The 22,622-nt window shown below is 39.1% G+C and overlaps 1 protein-coding gene across 2 annotated transcripts; it reads right to left on the reverse strand.

Moving 5' to 3' along the window:
* Window positions 1–277: 277 nt before the first annotated feature.
* On the reverse strand, window positions 278–21,880 carry sp1 (sp1 transcription factor). 2 transcript variants are annotated; one of them, XM_027016588.2, is made up of 6 exons: window positions 21,811–21,880; window positions 20,718–20,797; window positions 8,123–9,452; window positions 4,069–4,210; window positions 3,583–3,776; window positions 278–1,876 (listed from the first exon to the last, which is right to left on the reverse strand). In XM_027016588.2, the coding sequence occupies exons 1-6, from the start codon at window positions 21,815–21,817 to the stop codon at window positions 1,563–1,565; spliced, it is 2,067 nt and encodes a 688-aa protein (XP_026872389.2). In that variant the 5' UTR covers window positions 21,818–21,880; the 3' UTR covers window positions 278–1,562. The 2 variants fall into 2 exon arrangements, with proteins under 2 accessions (XP_026872389.2, XP_026872390.2); XM_027016589.2 differs by having other exon boundaries at window positions 20,718–20,792; window positions 21,811–21,873.
* Between the last annotated feature and the right edge of the window lie 742 nt (window positions 21,881–22,622).

The following is a 22,622-nucleotide window of genomic DNA, read 5'->3' on the forward strand; positions in this document are numbered from 1 at the left end:
CAAACTAAGGTAAGTATCAGCTTTAATCTTGTATGGAGCAGGTTTGTCCAATTGCATATATTGGTATACTATCCAAGCGGCACTTAAGATCACCTTTTAGGGAATCAGAATGGTCCAAAATTAGCCAACCTTGTCTCAATAAACCCACAAAATACCCCTGAGGTTTTGTACTGTCCGTAATAGTTTTTTTCTTTCTCTGGCAGAAAAGGGAGTGTGTACACAGTCTCAAAGTGAGAAAAATAATATACCCCCACCCCAGGTTTTGGCATTTATGTAATAGCCATAAGACAAACCCAATTGCCCCATACACATAATTAAGAGTAACATAAACAAGGTTCTTAAGATATCCAGATTTAACTCAAAACAGAACAAACAAACAAACAAAACAAAACCCCACATCCACCCACATATCACAATCCTAACATGTCTCCATCATGACTGTGAATTAGCCCAGACTATGCTGGTTTCCATGCAGTGTAACAATGTACAATTTGCCATAAAATGAACATACAATTTATGACAGCCTCAATCGCTTCAGTGTTTTGCTGCCGTCTTGAATTCCCTGCCTTAGCTTTCCCATAAACACTGTTCTTACATTTTGTTAGTTGGGGGACAGGGTGCAGGACTACATGGCTTCAGCTTTCACATGTGATCATTCTAAGGAACTTGGAATGTTCATTAAAAATATGATGCACCATTTATAAAGGCAATACTGAACATTAAATCAAACATTTCAGTTGTTCTTCCCCCTGAAGTCTGAGAAGTGCACAAAGTCATCTGCTGTCTCCAGCTCCTTTAGAGAAAGGAATTTCCATTTGAACTCCAATACATTTAAACCACATCATAAAAATCTGCATATGGAAGTTAATGGATTTCTTTCCAGGTCAAGCAACCTTAATTAAAGGGGAAAAAAAACTGGATTTATTTTTTTTTTTTTTATAAAGAAATTACAAATATAATGGCACAGTGTGATGAACAGCCAGTAACTTCTCAACACTGAGTGAAATCTGTTCATGCCTCTACAGCAGGGTACACACTGGTGTAGACAGAGATTTATCTTAGGCAAGATGATCTTTTAAATATAAAATATTTTAAGATTGTGCATGAAAACAACAACCAAGACCATCTCAATTCACATAATTTTCATGTTTAGAAAAATATAATTTATGTACAAAAACAAAGCAAAACTCATTTAAATTATTTACTACAACAAATCTATCAAAGCATGATGTCTTACATACGTAGAATTTACCATTAAAAAAAGAGAAACTATTTATATACATTTTAACAATCTTATATGAGCAGACCTGAACATACAGGGATCCTATACTCTTCAAAGTGGAGAACAGTGAAGTGCATGCTGCCTGATCTAAAGTAAAGCACCATGCAAAGTAGAATAGTGGGGAAACAAACTAGGGTTAGGGTTAACCCCATTCCTACACTTACAATGGCCACTAAAACTAAAACCCTGATGCAATATATCCTACAGGCAGTAATTCTATGCCAAATCCCAGGCCCGTTTACCTTATTTTCATGCTTAAGTACTCATTATAGCACCTTCCTTAAAAGCCATTGGTATTTAGGCTTACAGACTGAAGATCTCCTATTTGCATTACGTTAATCCCGCTGCTGGCTAAGCGTGCGATGCCTTCTGGTGACAATGTCTCCATGGTTATGAGAGTTTGCTGGTCTGTCCTCGAGCCACCAACAGAAGGGTGTTCATTGGAGACAGCGGTGGTAATGTTGCTGTCACTGGAGACCGAGGTCAAACCACCAGTAGCGCCTTTCTTTTTTGTGTGTGTCTTGATGTGCTTTGAGAGATGGTCACTGCGCATGAAGCGTTTGGGACACTCAGGGCAGCAGAACTTCTTTTCACCTGAAAATAATGACCAACAGTGCATATACTGGAGAAAAGGAAGTCACACAATCAAGCTACATGGCTCCACTAGGATTAGAGCTCATGTTAGGAAATAATTTCTCATAACATTTCAATGACAACCAACAAGCAAAAAACCTGAATAATTTCCTTTAAAACTTGCAGTGTCCTTTACACATTTCTTGACATTTTGTCCAAGGGCTGTGAAATGACAATCCTCCATTCATTTCTGAAGATATTTGCTGTACCAAGGTTGTGCGTCACTTAAAGACGTTTTCACACAAGTATTTTTCCCCAGACCCAGGACCATTTGCTCTGTATGTTCAGTCAAGTCTCAAAGTTGTTTTTGACTTGAGAAGTGATCCAGAGACACAATCTATGGTCCCCTTGAAATTGGTGTCTGGAGTTCACTCATTCACTAATGTGGCTACTTCTATTTATTGCATCACTTCCCTTTTCAAGATGCATGATAGCGGGGATACATGATAGCAGTGTATTTCATGTAAGATAATCTCAAGTCATCATATGGCTATCACTATGCATCAGTACATGGATATTAAAACCGCACTTTCATAGGACTGAAAAGTTACGGTAACGTGTTACTGCACACCTTAGTGATGCAAGTGTGTGTACTGAGAGCACAGTGAAAAAATGCACATCTTGTGATGGCCTGCTTGCCTAAAAACTCCCTCATAAAACAATCAAAAGCTTTGCTTGTATGGCTGCATGTGGAAATGCTGTGCATCCAGAACAAGATGTTCTTCACCGCTTGAGTGTCTTGTATCCCAGCAGTACAACAGTGAATAGAAGAACCTAGTGCTTAACATTTTGCAAACCTGCACCTAGAAAAGTGAAGTATGAAACTGAACCGATCCTTGGTTCGGAAGGAATTCCTCTGTGTGAAAGCAAAACAGCAATAAGCCTAAAAATGAGCCTAGAATCGGTCCTGGGTAGGAAGTGTGAAAATGCCCTTAAATACTGCTACATAGCAAATAAACCATTATAATAAACTGACAGCTTGTGCTATATTATGTTGTATTCATATGGTACAATTCTGATTCATTATCGGCCTGCCAAACTTAATTCTAATACAGCTAGAAAACTGAACAATTGATTCTAAAATTAGGGTTTGCTTCCAATTAGTAGCATGGTAGTACAAAAATTTAGAAAAATGTCAATATTAAGGGTTGCTACCTTACTGCCTTTAGGAAACTTTCTAGAGGCTTGGATATAGACAACTGCAATGATGAAATATTAACATTGCATGATAATCTAAATAGTTGTAGTGTGGCTTTTTAATAATGAAAAGGTGCTGAAATTGCATTATGCTTCATTCTTAACAGAAAAAACAAATAGTCTCTGCCTTTAAGAACATTAAAAGTACCCAAGGCTAGTTCCATCATGCTGTGTTTTGTGGGAGATTAAGGTTGACAATGTCAAGCTCTATTAATGTGAGCTCTGAAGACAAGTATACGCATCAATATTTTCTAAACTGAACATTGCTGAATATAAAGGCTGCTGAATGGCAATTACTAGACCAAAATAGGAAGAAATGCTTACTAAATGCATGTAAAAGTACTTCTATATTAAGCAGAAATGGTACCTTTTCTTACCATGAGACTTACTAGCTTAGCGCTAGCAGAACTACTGATTAACATTATAGCACCATGTCCTTTTGGATCATAACTCAAACACGTTAGAATCACCTGTGTGCGTTCTCTTGTGTCTTTGCAGTTCATCGGAGCGTGTGAAACGTTTTCCACAGTATGCCCAGTTGCAGGCAAAGGGTCTCTCTCCTGTATGCCAACGCAAATGTGCTCGTAGATGAGATGTCTTGCCATATACCTTTCCACAACCAGAGATGTGGCAAATGTGCTGTTTCTTTTTATTTGGGTCACTGCTGTAATCACAATCACAGCAGATTTGAAACCAATTCTAGCATATTCATGTGCAAATTAATGTCAAATGAGCATATGATACATTAACTACTTAAACATTTTATAACAATTGACATGTTTACAAGGGTAAGAGAAACTATGAAGTAATTATAGTGTGAAATAAAATGATTAACAAAGATGGCATATTATACCACAGATCTTCAAAGCTTAAGGCTTTGAGGAAACCTCCCATTTTACAAGGCATATTGAAAATTCAGAGTGTCAATAACATTTTAAAGCAGGCATTAACCATACCGGCCTTCCCCATCTTTGCAGTAGGGGCAGGTGCAGGCTTCTCTGCGTGTGCGTCGGCTAGGGGGTGTAGGACTGGTTTCTAAACTCCTATCTAAAACCGTAGAGTCATCCAGAGTCTCTCCCCCTACACCACCCTGCTCACCTAAATACAAACAAACAGACAAACAAACAAACAAAAACAAACAAACAAATAGTTTAGATAAAACAAGGCCTGGTTCTGTAAAACATGGATTTGTCGTCAGCATCATAACATAATACATAAGAAAAACTGCATGATTTTAACATTATTTGCTATATGGTTTACTTTGGCTCATCATTGGGTTTAATTTCTTAATATGACACATGCAGCAATAAACACTTACGTGAAAGGCTAGTTTGTGCTCAACTAACTACTTAGCTTAATCTAAGCCACATAGGACTTATTTAATAAGAGTATATATAGCATTCCCATCTTTATTACTGTTCTGAATCAGAACCAAAAATTGGTACACATGTGGGGAAAGTGCATTTGTACATTTTTTTTGCCTGGAGTTTTTAGAACCCAGAGTAACCATGTCAAAGCATCCCACTTTTCCGTTGGACAATTTTTTTTTTTATTAATTGGACAACTACAATCCGTTTTGATATAGCATGTACAAAGAATGTGCTGAAAATGACTTGAGCTCTGTTAGGGAAGTGTAGCAAGGCAAGGAAAAACTCCCGATAGGCATTTGTGGCGGCTGGAGTGGTTGTGCATCACCTGCAAGGTGGAATGAGAGTCACGGTAAGCAAACAGGCCAATTGGCAGAAGGATTTCACCCATGTGTGAGTAACAACTGCATGTGTTCAGTGAGACAGGGACAATATGAGAGAAAGCTCCGACTGAATGTAATGAAGCCATCAGAACCAAGGGACAGAGGTGTCCTAGTCCCTGACCCTGACCCTAGCGGTTTTGTTTGCTTTAAAAGACAGAATTTATTTAGAAATGGCACCAAAACATGCCATAAAGGCAGGCAAAGGGCATGTGTCCTTTTTGCCACCTTGTGTTGCAAATGCCAATGCAGGAATAAAAGTGCGGAACTCCTTCCTACATCACCACTCTGCAACACGCAGGCTGTTGCAGTATTTCGGGACACGTAAGAAAAATTAGGCTTTCACGCCACAGAAGCCTGAAGGTGCTTGTTCAGTTGCTCATCATTTCAATATTGGGCTACAGGAACTCATGTCATGCAGGTCTTATGAAACAGCTGATTTAAAAAAAAAAAAAAAAAAAAAAAAAAAAAAAAAAAAAAAAAAAATCATCTTTGCTTTAACCAGAGTGAAAAAGGTTAGCGTACATGTTGCCTAGGAAAGAATTCTGTCTCAAAGCACAAGATGAATAGAAACAAACAAACAAAAAAAAACAAAAAAACCTCCCACATACACAATTTTCTGTGAATGTCAGCAAAAACTTTCCACCTATAAAGACCATCCAGAGAGCACGCGGCAAAAAAAAAAAAAAAATCCAATAAAATGTTAGCTTTATCAATCCAAGATTTATATTTGCTAGCTGAATAATTCTCTCAGATATTAAGATATTAAAAAGGATGCAGAACCATTTAGCAAATTGCATAAACACCATTTGAAGTCCTGTACCGGAACACAGTAGTATTATTCGCTTTTTTGTGATTGGAATGTGTATTAAATAAAGGTTTGGTAGTTTTGATGGGCCTTATAGACTTTACATACAGCTATATAATCCACACCATACTTCACACTAAACCTGTTCTGTGCACTATGGGATCACAAACACCAGCTAATGGATACCTTGCATGTGACAAATGTAGTACAAGATGCCACACTCATGAGCAAACCTCATGGAATGTCCACAATGTGGAAGCATTTCGCGAATAATGCTGGAAGTTAAAGCAAAAACAAAAAACACACCTAGTGTTTAAGTAGTATGCTGGAAGGTTGCCAGTTCAAGCCCTACCACCAACACAAAGTTGCCACAGTTGGGCCCCTGAGCAAGGCCCTTAACCCTCAATTGTTCAAGTTGTATTGAGTCATAATTGTAAGTTGCTTCGGATAAAAGTCTCAGCTAAATGCCGCTAATGTAGAAAATATCAATAGAAGACTACAAAGCATCTTCTAGCAAGTATGCCAATAAAACAAAATAGATATTGGCAGCAACAAGCACTGCAGTGAATGCTAGCTAGGTGAGAAAAAACCCATACATCAATAACACAAAGTACAAAAAACATGGTATTAATGCATCTTTAGTTGCAATCAACATACTGTGCAAGCAACTGCAACTCAAATGAAGCAACTGCACACATTCAAGCTTGGCAGTCATTTCTGCAAAATTTACATGTTTACACCTACAAACAGAAAACTGCATCTCTTGTCGAGTATTAATCTTTTGTAAGCAGCTGGCTCAGCTAGAGCATTGGGTAACTCTAATGAAATTAAATAAATGAGTCAGTACTCTCTTATTCCCTGCCCAGGCTTAAAGCAGCAACGCTTTTACAAAACGCTTCATGAGATGCCTGCTTGTATGCATGTGTAGCATACTGCTTTTATTTAGCCTGCTAGCTAAAAAAAAAAAAATGGACTAAGCCAACTGTTGCCTCACTGACCGCAGAGCTCTATAAAAAACTAGTATCCATGTAGGGGCAGAACACAAGCCTGAGATGAGCACAGTAATTTGCTTAATGAATGAACAGTCAAAATTCCACTCACTTCTCAACACTGGAAACACTAAGAATTATTTAACTACTTAACAGCTGAACCAGGTAACTATACAAGATAGTCATTAAAAAAAATAAACTGCATGAAAAGACATTTAATTATGTTCCTCACTCACTGAGCTGAGCTGTAAATAAGATGAATAGTCAGTTATATGGTGTTTATGATTTACCCTTGCATAGTTACCAAAAAACTGGATTATAAAATGTTACCACAAACCTGCCACACTGAAAACTCATCGCAAGCCTAACCGTTGCGGTTGAAGATTTTACCCTTTATATACCCCGCCCCTTTTCTGCGTCACACTCAGGCTTAGGGTACAGCAGCTATATATTAATTAAAAATTTAATCAATTATTATTGATCATTAATGAACACTGGGGGTCTGAATATTGACCATGCCTCCAGAGAGAGGTGACCAAAAACCAATTAAATTAAGACATGATAATCAATGTACTTGGTGGCTTCTGACTTATTCCAGGCTGCCTGGGTGAAGGCTAGAAATGCAGATTTTCTTCTGAATTTCAAACTTAAGTGTGTGTTAGAAAAGAGCAAAGAGCACTCACCAAGCACTATCTACAGATCCTACACTTTATCTATATTTATCTTGCATATATATATATATATATATATATATATTTTATTTTTTTCCCCTCACATATACAGAATATCTAGATTTCTCTATGCACCCGTTTTCTTTTCCTGTTTGGACAGAGCACTCTCCACCATTTCACTGCGAGTTATACTGTGTATGACTATGTACGTGATGAATAAACCAAACTTGAAACACTGACCAGCCACTTTATCAGAAACATCTACATTCTATAGGTGTGTGTGTTACACATTTCATCTTAGCCCTTATATGTGCTCAACTTTACCAGCTTAACATCTACAGCCATGTCAATATGGCTGCTACTGTTGTGCTGTGAATGGTTCACCATCAAAATATCGTTTGGTTGGCAGTGAATCTGAAGTCGTAAACTGACCAGTGATTAGGTTGGAAGACAGCTAACGAATTGAGCATACAAACAGTTTGGCTGTAACTATGTTAAGGTTACTAATAAGACACTCGTTCCTAACAAAATGGTCAATGAGTATAGTTAAGACTTTTTACTAAAGTGGCTGGTGAAGGCGAGTGAGTACCGTCAATCCCACTAAATCGCATAAAGCAGTAAACACTCCCTATAGTGACATTCTGCAACTTAATTTGATTTCATTTATGAATATAATTGACAAAGGCTTTTTGTTATAACCTGAAAATTCTGTAGAAGTGAGAAAGTCAAAATAGCTCACTATTAAAGAAAATCTAAACATGTATTTTTCCCCTCTATGTGGATAGGCAGACTAACCTGTAGTGTTGGCAATGGTGATGGGAAGTCCCTGTAGCTGATGCATCTGCAGCCCAGCATTGCCCAGGTTGATGGTTTGAAGGCCTGGCAGCTGCACAGTGGCACCTGTGCCAGTCTGAGTCAGTGGAGGAACTGAATGCACTGGTGCCAGGGTAATCTGAGCACCATTTGTGCTCTGCAGCTGTACGGTCTGCCAGCTAACCTGACCATTAGGGCCTACAGTGCGTAGAAGAATTGGGCTGTTAGGGATAGTCTGGATCTGCAAATTCTGCACGGCATCCTGAGAAAGGGTGTGTGTTGCAAACACCTGACCACTGGAAGCAATCATGCTCGGTTGAATGGCTTGCAGTGTAGGTGTTCCCTGTAGGAGCTGCTGAGGCTGAATAACAATCTGGGGCTGCTGGCCATTTCTGTTTTCAGACTGGACTGAAGCTCCTCCAGCTATGGTTGCCAAGGTGGCCCCTGTCACACTGTTGCTGTGGGCTGATATCCCACCACTATATGAGGCTGCAGACTGTGCTATGGAAGTGGTTGAGTTGCTATGGTATTCAGCGCTGGATGTGGAGGCTGGTGTCTGTTGGGCTTGGACTGGCTGCTGAGCGATATCCGCAGTTCTGCTTGAAACGTCTTCAGTTTTCACTCCGTTAGCTGCCCCAGCACTCAGTGGAAGGAGGGTGACATTACCATTTAGTGATACAGGCATGTTGGCAAAGAACTGTGTCTGACTAGGCAGCACAGTGTTGCTTAAAGCCAAGTTATGAAGTGGAATGGTCTGCTGAAGCAGGCCAGGAACAGTTAGGATGTTGCCAGCTCCTGTTCCTTGGTTGGCAGTAGCCGTAAAGAACTGCTGGCTACCGCTGGGTGAGGACATGAGCTGAATCTGTGCTGCACCTGCAGCAGAGGAATCTTGGGATGCCTGAGCAAACTGGAGATGCTGCCCATCCACCGTCTGAAACTGGGGAATGACTTGATACTGGATATTGGGCATCATACCCGATAATGTGGTAAGCACTTGCTGGCCCTGTACGCTTGGAGCAGATGCCACCATGCTCTGTTGCTGCTGATGTGCGTCTGCTCCAGTGGTCACTGCATGTTGGTTTTTGTCTTCTGTTGCAGGGGCTGCTCCTTGAGACATACCAGAGCTGGCAGCTGTCTGAGCATGAACAGGAATAAGCTGCCAGCCACTGGTAGTGTGAGAAAGTTGCGAGTGGTTTATCTCAAGCCGATGGTGCTGATTCAGGGTCTGCTGCTGTTGCGTTGCGTCATTCTCATCTATTCGACTGCAGGTGGCTGCCAGCAGGGCTAAGGGAGACGGCTGCTGGGCGATGGCCTACGGGGGAGAATAAGCTCTGAAATATTGCTTCAAAAATCACTTTCACTTTTTCATGTTTAAGGAAATATAAAGGCGTTAATACAATTGATTAGCCCTCCTATAGTCATGTTTATATAACAAACACTAAAAAAGATCCATTTATACATGACTGAATGTTTAGGCAAAAACTGGATTAAATGGTCACAGTGTTGCATTAATTAAAATGATAAACGATTACACTCCCAATGTAAAAATAGGGGAGTAGGGGAAACCATTTTCTATATATAAATAAAATACAAAACTTAGCATTTATTAATCTTTTACTTTAGACTTACACTGGGATTGGGAAATTGGCCCCACTTATTAATTTCTTAGGAAACCTGAATTCTATATTTTAAAATCATTTACTACCATCATAAAGTTCAGTGTCAAATGATATCAAATTAGAGTTGTATAATCTGAAACGGGCGCTACAATGATAAACGTTACAATTCAGCCACATTACTTTAAAATATCAACTGGCACAGAATATAAATAACTATTGGTAGATCCAATTCTGGGGCTTTTCTGAAGGTTGTCCATTTTAGCCTTTTTTTATGGCACGTAAATGAGCTGCCAGCTAATGTGTTTTACAAGGATCAATCAATCGTTTTTAATTAAAATCCAAAGACTTCTATTTATCCATTAGATGTATATTTTTCTGGCACACATGTCTAATCTCCATGATGGGTCCCATAACTGGCAATATCCATGTCTACACCGTCAGAAGGGTGTTGATTTTGGTGTATACAAGATCAATGCTCTGGTCATTTTCTACATTTCATTCTAGACTCAAAATATCCCTAATTTTCTTGTGTAGGCGATTTGTTTTTTGTTTTGTTTTTTTCTTCAAATGTTATGCCCCGCCCCCCCACCCAACCCTAGCTTTTAGTCTTTTTGCCAATTCCCAATTAACTGTCTCTCTCGTCATACAACAGCTACCAACCTCCACCAAGACATGTGAAGCCAAGCACCTCTTTACAAGCTACAGTGCATGCTGCTACACAGGACAACCGAACACCCTTGCCCTTGACAGTAAGCACAACCACACAAGACACCCACAATGGGATAAAGATGCTTTTATTGACAGGAGACAGTAGTGCCACCCCTCCCGCACAGTTTTGCCAAGGCTTGCCCTGCTTTAGTATTTTTTAAAACATGCTCAAACCGACTTCCACTGACAACTCAGAAGTTTGCAGCACCTGCGTGACACAAGTAGCCACTTAAAATACAAGGAGAAGTGGGGAAGGTGGAGGAAGTCCGAGGAAGGAGGGGAGAAGTGGGTGTCTCCCAGGTGGAACACACTTGCCCCCAGCATCCCATTGGGTTGACGACTTGGTGATTTGCACGTCTGCTAAAAATCGTCTAGTCTCATACTGATGAGAATGCAACAATTTCACCAAATAACTGAAGATTTTTTGGTTTCAGGTTACACTTCTAGATGGCTTTGTCCGACGTTTTCGCTGCTGAAACAGAAACGTCAGGTCGGCGGTTCTGCTGATGAAGTGGACATTTGTGTTCACACATTATTGGAACAGCCCTTAAAAGGCACCAGAATTCCCCTCGGGGGAAATACAAAGTGGATGATGGAATGGCAATAATTTCTGAAACGCAAGGACTGACAGCACGCAAGCCAGCAAACCCACAGCAATAGGGCAAACGCTTTTTCTCCAATAAAGATACCACTTCCTCAACCATACACGTACATAACCTGGTACAAAAAGTGAAAGCATGTTGTGTGTTAAGTATTCTTCATTGTTTAACTGCAAAAGACCAGATGGGGGAAAGTAAATATACTAGAGAAGCTAGATTCCAATTCATCACATTATTTTTTCACCCTTTTCCCCCCCCCATCCTTCAGTTTTTACATCGCTTCTCCTGTTCTAATTGGATTGGGACTTAATGACGCAAAGACGATCTGCTGTTCTTTGGGAGTTTCCCTTAAACTTGAGAGGCCAGTCTTCAAGATACTCAGGACTTAAATTGTTCCTAACAACCCAGACTAGAATCAACCAAAAATAAATAAATAAAATATAATAACAATAATGATATTATTATTATCATTATTATTATTATCATTATTATTATCATTATTATTATTATCATTATTATTATTATCATTATTATTATTATCATTATTATTATTATCATTATTATTATTATCATTATTATTATTATCATTATTATTATTATTATAAAATAACTTTTAAAAAGGTTACTTAATTTAGTTCCGAACCCGATTACACCACTCTCTGGTACTGGTCAGTGTGTGTGGAGCAGTGGCAGACTTGTAGAGACTTTATACCTTCAAAAGCTCAGAATGGTTACAAACATGGAACATGTCGCATGCTAAGGACTCAAGGAAGTTTAAGACTTTCTTTAAAGAGCAGGTTAACCTTGATTACAATGAATCTCACTCTAACAAACCCCCCCCCCCCCCAACTGCTTATGTCATCTTTACTCACGTTCAATCCATTCCAGTTTCCATCATCAGATGATTAATGTAATCCATTTCACTCTTGTAACTCACCTTGCACAGCATGTAGAGCAAAGTAGCTCACATACCACCCAAGGGAGTACACATAGCATCATAGTAACACGTAAACTGCTCTGCATAGGTACTTCTGCCAAATGCTTTACACTACATAGTTACCCATTTCAATGATGTCTGTGCCAGGCATCCAGCTTAGCAAGTACTTAAATATTTGAGCTTGAGTACTTAAATATAGACGTGAATATTTGCATATTCTAAAATGATAAGCAAAAACGTTAAACACGCTGTATTATTTAGAATGTATTCAAACAAAAGCAATGGAACACAAATGAAAGGCGACAATGACAGAGCAAAAGGCAAACAGGAATTTTCTTGCATGTGAAAGTTCTTGTGAAGAGACTGAGGAAAAGCATGTTTTGGTGGCATCACCAATAAATGTGAGTGGCAGCATGCAGCTGCTTCAGTCAACAGTGTTGCTTACGCACAGTTCCAGAGGTGAAAAAGTGGTCAGATTAAATGCAGATCTACCAGCCCAGACATTTTCTGGCTAATATTGCAGTCTCAACGGTGCGCTCCACAACACACCAGAGCATCACTCCCCTGAAGTATGCGTGTTACAAAATGGATAAGGAGCCAGCAGTTAAGAAGTTAACTGCAGTCATCTGCAGGAGTTATAGCAATACAAATGCCCTCAACTGCTCTGATTATGCTGCAAATCACACTTTAAAATGGTGTGTTCACCCACCGGATGTACCAACATGTCAATTTAATTATGCAAACCAATACAAAAAGGTATCATGATGGTGAATTAGGATAGTTAGCACCTCGCCGAACCATCAGTTAATTCCCTCTAAAAGCAACTGGACGCAAGAAATTCAAGGTTTAAGACCTGAAAATGGACAGGTATTTCCTAGTTTCACAAGGTCGGTCTCTACAACTGGGTCCAACTCAGTTCCATGTGAATGGCTCAGTCTTCATCATCGGCTTGTTTCTATGAAGGAGGTTGTGTCTGCATAAGTCAGAACCATTTTAGTGTGTACGCACAGTTCAGAAATGAGACCCTTGATCAAAGTGGATATGAACCGCGCTCAGAAGACACCGTGAAGAGAAAAAGGCAACCTTAAAAAAACCCCACACACACACACACACACACACACACACACACACACACACACACACACACACACACACACACACACACACACACACACACACACACACACACACACACACACACACACACACACACACACACACACACACACACACACACACACAGTTCAAAAAGCAGGTAAGAAAGTTTCTGGTTTACTAAGAACCACCCAGAATTCTTAGCCAAACAAAGGCTAAAATTAGTTGGGAGTTGGAAAGCCTACACAACCACTTTCTGATCCCAGATGCAATTTACAAAGTGTTCACGTACATGGGCTACACACATTCAAACAAGGTGAACATGCCTGCACAAGAGCACAGATCATTCTTGCTTTGGTAGGTGCTACCATCATTACCCTGAGGCAGAAATTACTGCCATTACACAGGGCCCACAAGGACAAAGGTTCAGCCCCCATCCAAAATTTGCTTATCACGTCCCTAAACATTCCTTCCCAGAAGCTACTGACCATTCAGTTGCAGGACTAACCGAAAGCTGTTCAGATGATTCAGGAGTGCATTTCCGATTAATCTGTTGGTAAGCGTCTGAACTCAGAACCACTGATGACCACATATTAAAGGGTGAAGACCAAAGCAAACTGTGTGCAGCCACAGAAGGAATACAGACTCCAATTGGGGACCTACAAGTGTGCGCCCCCACATCGTCTCCAACAAAGTAATCGATGCATTGGGTCAGTTCCCAGAAACTAAGTCTCTAAATTAAAAGAGAGACATGCACACGCCAGAGATACTAAGCAGTTTGATCCCACAACGCCAGAGTACAATATTGAAAAACGTATTACAGAAGTCAAACAGCTTTGTTGACTTGCCTCATGCAGCCGAGGAAAGCAAATTAAAAAATTTAAAAAATAACCTTACTGCATTCAAATATTCACAGAAGCATAACCATGTCACAGCTGACAGTTACTCTCAGCTTTGTAGCATAGCTAAACAGAATTTCTCTCTGTTAAACATTACCTACCATCTCAACTATGAAAGGGGGGAGGAAAAAACAAACAAACAAACAAACAACAAAACACACACACACACCTTGTAACAAAGTTTCCCAGCTCTGAAATAATGTGTCTAAAATTGGAAGGCACTGAATATCAAAAGAAATTCACACACGGACACCCCTCAGTTACTGCTCATGTTGCAATGACAAACACATTCCACAGATTTCTCCATGATAAGAAAGATACCCCACATGCTTTAACTCAGACGGAATGGAAGGGCCAAAACCATCTTAAATCTAAAGCATCTGAATATCCTTATGACCTGACTTAAGTGAATGATCTCAAGTCCATCATAAGAGGTCGAGGAACAATTAAGTGGCCTACAGCTCCAACCAGTAGTGGACATGCAACCAGTTGAGAAACAAACTTCATACTTGTTTATATTGTAACGAATCAGCTTGTAACCATGCAGTTAATTTTCTCCGTATTCTATAAAACCTTTTACCAGATGTTGATACTAGTGGTGGTAGTAACTTCCAACCACGTTTCTGTATTTTGTTAATATTACAGAATGTTTCCAAAGAGGGTGAACATGGCATTACCTTCACTACAAACATTCATACCTTTATCTACATTTTCAGCCTTTACTGCCTTCTGTTGCTACCAGCATAGAAATTGCAAAGTATTAATCAGAGCACTGCAAACCATATAATAGGAAACCAATATTATTTACACAAAGTTGTTGCCATTTGTTTATAAACCACCCCTTTGACAAAAAAAAACAAAAAAAACAAAACAAAACAACCTGTTGCATGTGACATACTGTTACCACTTGGGAAATGTAAATGACATGTCTGGCAATCAAGTGCATCAGAAACTTTATAATGTGGTCCTCTCCAAGAACAACCCAACAACCCAATAGAAGAACCTAGAAGAACTTCTAGTAGCCTTAGAAATGTGCTCAGCACAACAACTTCAAGTATAGTAATAATACATAATTGATTTTGCTCAAAGCAGGAAGCAACGTCTCACTTAGACTTAAACACAGCTGTAATCAATGCGAACTAATGTGGCTTGCTTTGGTAATCCACAAATGACATACATATCATTCCCTTCATTTTATGTCACAAGAATCCCTATTAAATAAGACACTGGTGAACAGAAAGCCAATCCTTAAAGCAATTAAAACAGCACAACCTCTTCAGCAACTCTCTGAGCAAGTAGTCACATCTAGTCTGGACAAGTTAAAACTGTACAGCAAACTTCATAATCCCTGAATAAAGAATTTGTTTTCAAAACACAACTAAGGTTATACAGTCTAATCAACATGGAAGGTTGCTCATTAAATGCATCCCATCCAAGTAACACTTGTACTTAGCATGATGTCCTTTATCTCATCAACAGCCATTATCTAACCACTGTATATATAGAAGTTTCCATCAACCAATTCTTTGCAAATTTTGAACACACCCCAAAACAACTGGAAAGGCTGAAAAGGGGAACACACACACACACGATAGAATATCACTAAAGCAGATGTGAAAAGGTGATGGAAAAAAAGTTTTCAAATAAATGATTATGGTGGCCTACCGTTTAACTTACAGGCAGAGCACTCGTAGTACGTTACATACCGAACAATTTAAAACCGCTATTTTTATATGGATAATACTTAGAAGCCACTATAAAGCACTGTATGGGAACATGATTGTTAAAATTATCCCACCTACTTCAAGTAGGTTTGTGTGTTCAAGATAGTTGCGTCATGTGCACAGGTGGTCAAACCAACATGTACATGACGAAAATCAACAGATGGTCTTCCACAACTGCCTGCAAAACAATTGATGGCCATCCTTTCGATTTACATAGTCCCTGTACCTGACTGCTGGATGGAGGCCTGGGATGTGGGTGCCATCCAGTTTAATGCCTACAGTCATACCATAATTAGGGGAAAATACTGTGCATGTCAGTTTATTTGCATAACTGCAGTGGCTTTAAACGGCATGTTTTCAATAAATTTTCATAAATGCACACATTTGCAAATCGTTCGAAAGAAAACCCTGCCAAAATAGGTACAGCCTATTCATTTTTATTGTGAAATAAGTTGAATAAAAACAGCACCAAGCCATAACCATGACACACGGTTATATCCGAATAGGGTGAATAACCACCCTAGGCTCGGATGACACAATGTCGTGACATGCATTGTATTAGGTGATGGAAGGTAGCTGGAGGCACTTGTGCTCATTCCAAGTACAGCAGAGCACTGAGGTCCCTCAAATTATGTGGTTGTGGGTCAGCACGGTGAACCTGACGATCCAAGCGTTCCCAGATGTGCTCTGCTAGTCTGAGTTTGGGCAAGTTAGCAGGTCTAGGAAGGACACAAAAGTCACCATCATGCTCCTGAAACCACTCATACGCCAACCTTGTGTGTTGAGGTGGGCCATTATCCTGGTGACAGCTACCATCAGGGAAGATCTTCAACATGTTCGGGTGCACATGATCTGCTAGGATTGCCAAGTGCCCGATGCTGTTCAGAGACTAACGCGGTTGTATTAGTGGTCCAAGATCATGCCAAAAAACAACCCCCAGATATGTACACTGCCACCAACACACTGCGTTTGGCACACAGTTTTTCCTTGAAAGCAGTCCTCATGCATTTGGCAGCACATGCGCTACTGTCCATATATAGACAATATACATCACAAACCCGGATTCGTCCAAGAAGCAACATTTTTCCAATCATCCAGAGTCCAATTATGGTACTCCCATGCAAAATGGAGTTGATGAACCTTGGTTAACATTGGTGCCTTAACCATGCCTTTGCTTCGCAGGCCCAGATGTAACAGTGTTCCCTCAGTGGTGGTCCCTGACACTTTCCACAGGTTAACTGGTTCACTATGGCACGCTGATTGGTCAATGGGTAAGACGTCCATTACCCGATGGGTAAGAAGTCCATTCTCAGTACACCTTCACTACGTCAGCTCTAGAACATCCTACAGAGTTAGCAGTTTCTGCTACCCTATTATCATGGCCTTTTGGACATCAGTCATATCGTGTCTTTTGCCCAGGATGTTAGTTTTATACTCTGCTACAACTGACTGATGTGCTTATTTATACATTCAGCAAACCCCGTCAAGTGGCATCAGACATTCTGAGCCAAGTTTGTTCCAACCAACATTCACCTTATGCACTAACGAAACAAGGGCACCGTCATCTTGTACATTTTGTCTTTTAAAGTCTGGTTAAGCGCTAATGAAGGTTAACAGTTAAGAACTACTGATCATATGTGGACATTGTTACTAAAAACCACCGTTGTACACAAACACATGCTAGTATAGCCATGGCAATGCCCAATATAGTTGATTAATAAAATTTACATCCCTATTAATCATCAACATCAAATGAAAGATAAATAACTGGTGGTCAATTCCATAACCCACGGGACATACATTTTGGCATTTGATATTATGTATGTGTATGCTGATTAATAGACATTAATTCAATTTACGATAAAATGCATCTAAAATTAACTGTTAAATATTAAGTGTTCTAATTGTATGCTTTAGTAAACTTGAAAATGTTAACTATTATTAGCAAACCAACATTAGATTTAAGACGTTAGGTTAAATTTAGGTTCCCTGTACATTATTTCTAGCCATTTTTCCATGTTGCCTACCCAGCTGGAAGTAGCAGAGCGTTGCTGCAATTTTAACCATCATGCCGTTCTAGTAATTATTTTGAATGCTCCCACATCGATCCCATTTTGTGACCGTTTTATAGTAGTGGCCAATATAAACAAGGGGTTAAAAGACAAAATGACGAAGTGCAACATCTATATGTTCAGGGACAAATAGGGTGAATATAATAACAGATGTCTGATAACTGCTAACACACCTCTGCTCTACAGCGCATTTTGGAACAATTCCAAATCACTTGTCATACACTGTTTGAGCCTAGTTCCTAGTGACTTCACCAAATCAGGGCACCAAGTTGGATCTCATACATCTTTAAAAAAGTGCGATAAATCATTTTTACGACCCAAAAGTAATAAACAACATTTATGAAAGTGATTATTTTTCTATAAAGTGAAGTGCAAATGAGATTAAGCATATTCCTCTTTACTTCTCAAATGAACCAGTCTGTGCTCCATAGAGCAGGCCCCTTACACGGAAGCAGCCATGTTTAAAACAGATTTAGTACAGAATCTCAAAACATGCAGGCCACTAGGTGTCAATATAATGGCTGACTCATAATGCCAAGTAATCGGACAAAATATTTATGATCTCCCAGTGTGATGCTACATATTCTGTTTATTACTTTGTAGCTCATTTATGTAACTTCATGTCTTGCACATTGCAAGCCTAGAAAACATTTCACTGACCTGCACACAAACGTGACTACTCATTTTCATTGTGTTCTCATTGCTTTTCTGTACCCAAAATGCTGTACTACCAATAATTATACATTGTGGTACCAATTACTTGCAATACCAGCAACATTGCTATAAAACATAGTTAAAAGCACCCATTGCCTTTAAATACAAGGTGGCTGTTTAATCAAGTGGCTGGCGAGTTTAAAAGGTATGAGTAATATAGCTGGCTGAAAAGGTAGTAATTAATAACACCTTCCTAATTATACTCCATTTTACCCAACCCTCTCGCACATCAAGTTTATGACTGCCATTTTCATTGCATGTACATTCTTCTTTTGGACACACCCTCGTGATTTAGGCGTCGTGTGTCAACCTGTCCCTTGGAATTAAAGGGGCTCTAAGCTCAATTGCAAATACTAAAAAATGTCAATGATAAAGATGATGCGAGACGTGATCGTTAACAAAAGTTACAATAAAAAAATATATATTACTCAAAATTCAGAGTTAAAAGCTGTGCTTAAATCCGGAATGGGTAGGTTTTAGATTGTATAATGATTGACAGGAGATTACCCATGCAACATAAACATCTTGCATAAAGTGAACACCACAGAGATGGAGCTGTAAACCAATCCTCCAAAGCTCACTCCATCAACCATGTCTTCAGATTGGTCTCAGGAACGCAAACAAATTTTAAGAACTAGGTGTGCATTGACTGGCACAAAAATGTCATGTCATGACAAATTGAATACAGGGAGGGGTACTTGTACAAAATAAGATATTATATTGCTCGAATCTCCAATAATGAAATTTCTTTCTCCCATCACTTGTCTTAGGTAAAGGACTTTGTAATAATACCACATTCACTATTAGATGGTCTAAAAGCAAAATGCATCATCATTTGCAGCCCAACCCTTTGGAGAGATTATAATCCACCTAGTCAAGGTATTAATTACACCTATAATTTAGTCACAAATCACATATCAACATTTAACAGTAAGCACAATTTATACATCATGCGTACAGTAGAACCCAAATGTTTTTTTAAAAAAAGCATGATGTACAACGCGCATGATAGAGTCTATGGTCTTAATGCAATTGTCAGGGTTGTGTATACCTGGTGGTATTTTCTCCATCTAGAAACACAGCAAGAGGTGGTAAAATGGATAATGGAGTCAAAACACCACCAAAGAAGGTACGCTGCAAAAATAATACAATGTACATTTCCGATGCCTGTACAGAACTGTAATGGAAAACATTTTCTGTTTTCATTACACTTTGTTCTGTTGCGGCACGTTTAGTGTAGCATCTTGTGACATCACATCCTGCGTTTGGTTCGTTTAATGCCCTTGCTTCGTGTTCATGCTTCAAATGAACTGTAACAGAATTCGTTTAGAAACAGACCGAAAGCCACTCATCAGACAGTCCCAGGTTGCACCAGAGTTCGAAAGGAAGCGTTCACACTTAGACCACGGAACCACACCAGAGTAGTCGCACCAGGGTTCATTTTCATCGAACCAACACTACCAACTCTGAAGACAGCGGTAATAACAAGACTAGTTTTGTGATAGGTCCCCTTTGATATTAAAGTTGAAACTTTTTTGGGGTTATATATACCAATATTAGTAACAAATTATATATAACGATATATTATGCAGCCTATTAATGGTTGTGAACACAAAACCTTAGGGAGTTTGATCGACAAGCATGTCTGTCTGACAATAAGAAAACAAGGCAATTATAAGTGTGCCAATGGCAAATATGGAGTTCTAAAAGTTATTAATAACCCATTTTTAATAGTGGAATCTGCTATTGAAGATTAAAAATGTGTTAATATTTGGAATGTGCAGTTTTTACTCCAAGTTACTAGGGCCATGATGCATTGCTTTTCTTGCTTGATTTTCTGGCAACTTGTGGTAAGAAATGAAAAGTGGAGCAGAAGACCGATAGGCACACCCCACATGCCCACACTTCACTTCCCCATGCACAGCAGAACCATGCGGTATACAGTCATTTAGCGAAGGCAAACGTCTACAACCACCTAGAGATCAGGGTAGTGGCTGTACAGGAACTGCCTGCTCGGAGTTAAGCTCCACTACTTCCCCACCCCAGTTAGCCAACTGCATGTGCACAGCGAGACTAATAAACTACCCTCTAATGCACTGGTATGATATGGAGAGTTTATCTCCTACATTCAGGTAGGAAGTTACTGTTTTACAGATTAAACAAATCTACATTTCCTATAGTTTATGACCTTGGAAAGGCAGTTTACTTACTTGCCCTTTACTGGAGTTTCGCTTTTTAAGGAAGTCTCCATCACTTTCCAAAGCGGCCATTTCATTTTGCTGCTGCTGCTCTGTTTAAAAAGAGTCAACGTCTGAAAATGAAACTTTTAGAAACTCAAAAAGTGTAATGCGCAAGTATTTATTAAACTGGTTTCTAATATTGCTGTGCATTCTGTTAATCATGGGGCGTGAAATAAGACAATATTTTTAAAAAGACGAGCTGTTATCTGCCATTTCTAACAGTTAGCTAGAGATAGCTAGCTGGCTACGTTAAGACATCGATAGGTGACGTTTTACTTTAGCTAACCTAGCTAGGTTAGCCAACGTAGGTTAGAGTTGGGTTGAGGGTTACCCCTAGCCCTAGCCCTAGCCCTAGCCCTAGCCCTACATGCAGAGCTGGCTGTGAAGCAAAGTTTATTGGCTATAAGCTCTAGCGTCATAGCTAACGTTAGCTAGGTTATCTAGCTAGTGTCACTTTGATCTAAAGTTACAGAAATGTTAGCTAACTACAGTTAACAGTTTATGCTACAATGGCTAAAGACATGACGCTACTAGCCACCTTGGTGTGGTCTTCATAGCCGATTTAAGCCAACATACCAGTCTTGGGTTTAAAATGACTGAAGTACTGGCCGCTAAAGTCGAAACTCCTGTCCAACTACTACAAAAAGTTAGCTAACTATCTTGCTAGTTAGCTAGCATGCAGTGCATACGATGCCATTCTTTGTTAATAGCCTTTCTCTAATTTGCTGGAAAATCTAACAAAAGGTTTTAACTTATAGTTTCAATTGTCATCAGAAATATTTAGCTAGAGAAGGTCAAAACTGGTTTTACTAGCTAGCGCTGACTATAGTTAGATAAGTTAGCGTTAGCTTTCGTAGCTAACCTATACAAGTTAAATTACACTACGAGCTGCTAAACGAGTTTGGGAGCTAGTGAGCTGGGAATAAAGCTCACTTCACTAGTCAAACCACCTTAAAACTTTTATTGTACTATACAATCGTCTGTACAAGGTTTTGGTTCACAGCCACTGTGATTTAATGCACTTAGTTGACAACTCGGTTTACAAACAAAAAAGTACACTCACCACTCATTTTAAGACGGGAGGAGTTCGAGTTGGCATCAAGTACCAAACAGACCGAGCCTGCGAAATAACAGTGATGGACAGACAAAGTAAAGAAAACAGGCCAATCAAAACTCTTTATACTCCATTCTAAACAAATTAGAGTCTTTGGTATAAACCCCGCCTACCTCTGTTGTGAACTTTAATCGCAGAAGCAGCGTGCGAGCAACGCAACCCTTGCGCAAATTTTACGATTTACGTGCGTAAGAGCTAGCCGCTGTTATTTATTATATGAAAGTCAGTGAAATTACGATAAATCTTGTATTATTCGAAAGCATTCTGAATTTCTGCTCCACTGCGTCTGGATACAGGACACTGCTTATCAGAGTAGCAAAAACAATATATAATAATGCGTATATATTTTTTAAGGATCTGTTAGAGTCTTTCTACCAAATTGTTAAAAAAAAAAATCTACAGGGAAAAAAATACTATAATACAATAAATCATTTTTCCTTAACAAGAACAGACAGTTTACCTAAGCCAGTTATGTGCCCAATGATTTATGGAGTAATGTGTTCTGAGTTTGCAGAGAAGTAAATCACCAATGTTTATTTGTTTCCATTAACACATTTCTTCCATTGAATATAAAACTACATGTATATATATTTGTCTATCTGTATCTCTCTCTCTCTCTCTCTCTCTCTCTCTCTCTCTCTCTCTCTCTCTCTCTATATATATATATATATATATATATATATATATATATATATATATATATATATATATATATATATATATATATATATATATATATATATATATATCTTATGAACATT

Source organism: Electrophorus electricus, chromosome 20, assembly GCF_013358815.1.
Source record: "Electrophorus electricus isolate fEleEle1 chromosome 20, fEleEle1.pri, whole genome shotgun sequence".
NCBI lineage: Eukaryota > Metazoa > Chordata > Actinopteri > Gymnotiformes > Gymnotidae > Electrophorus > Electrophorus electricus.

Excerpts from the sequence above, each read along its gene's own strand:
- sp1 (XM_027016588.2), bottom strand. Across the intron at positions 4,211-8,122 it reads CACCATTGCCAACACTACAG|GTGAGCAGGGTGGTGTAGGG; the intron begins GTTAGTCTGCCT and ends GTTTGTATTTAG. Across the intron at positions 1,877-3,582 it reads ACACAAGAGAACGCACACAG|GTGAAAAGAAGTTCTGCTGC; the intron begins GTGATTCTAACG and ends CATTATTTTCAG.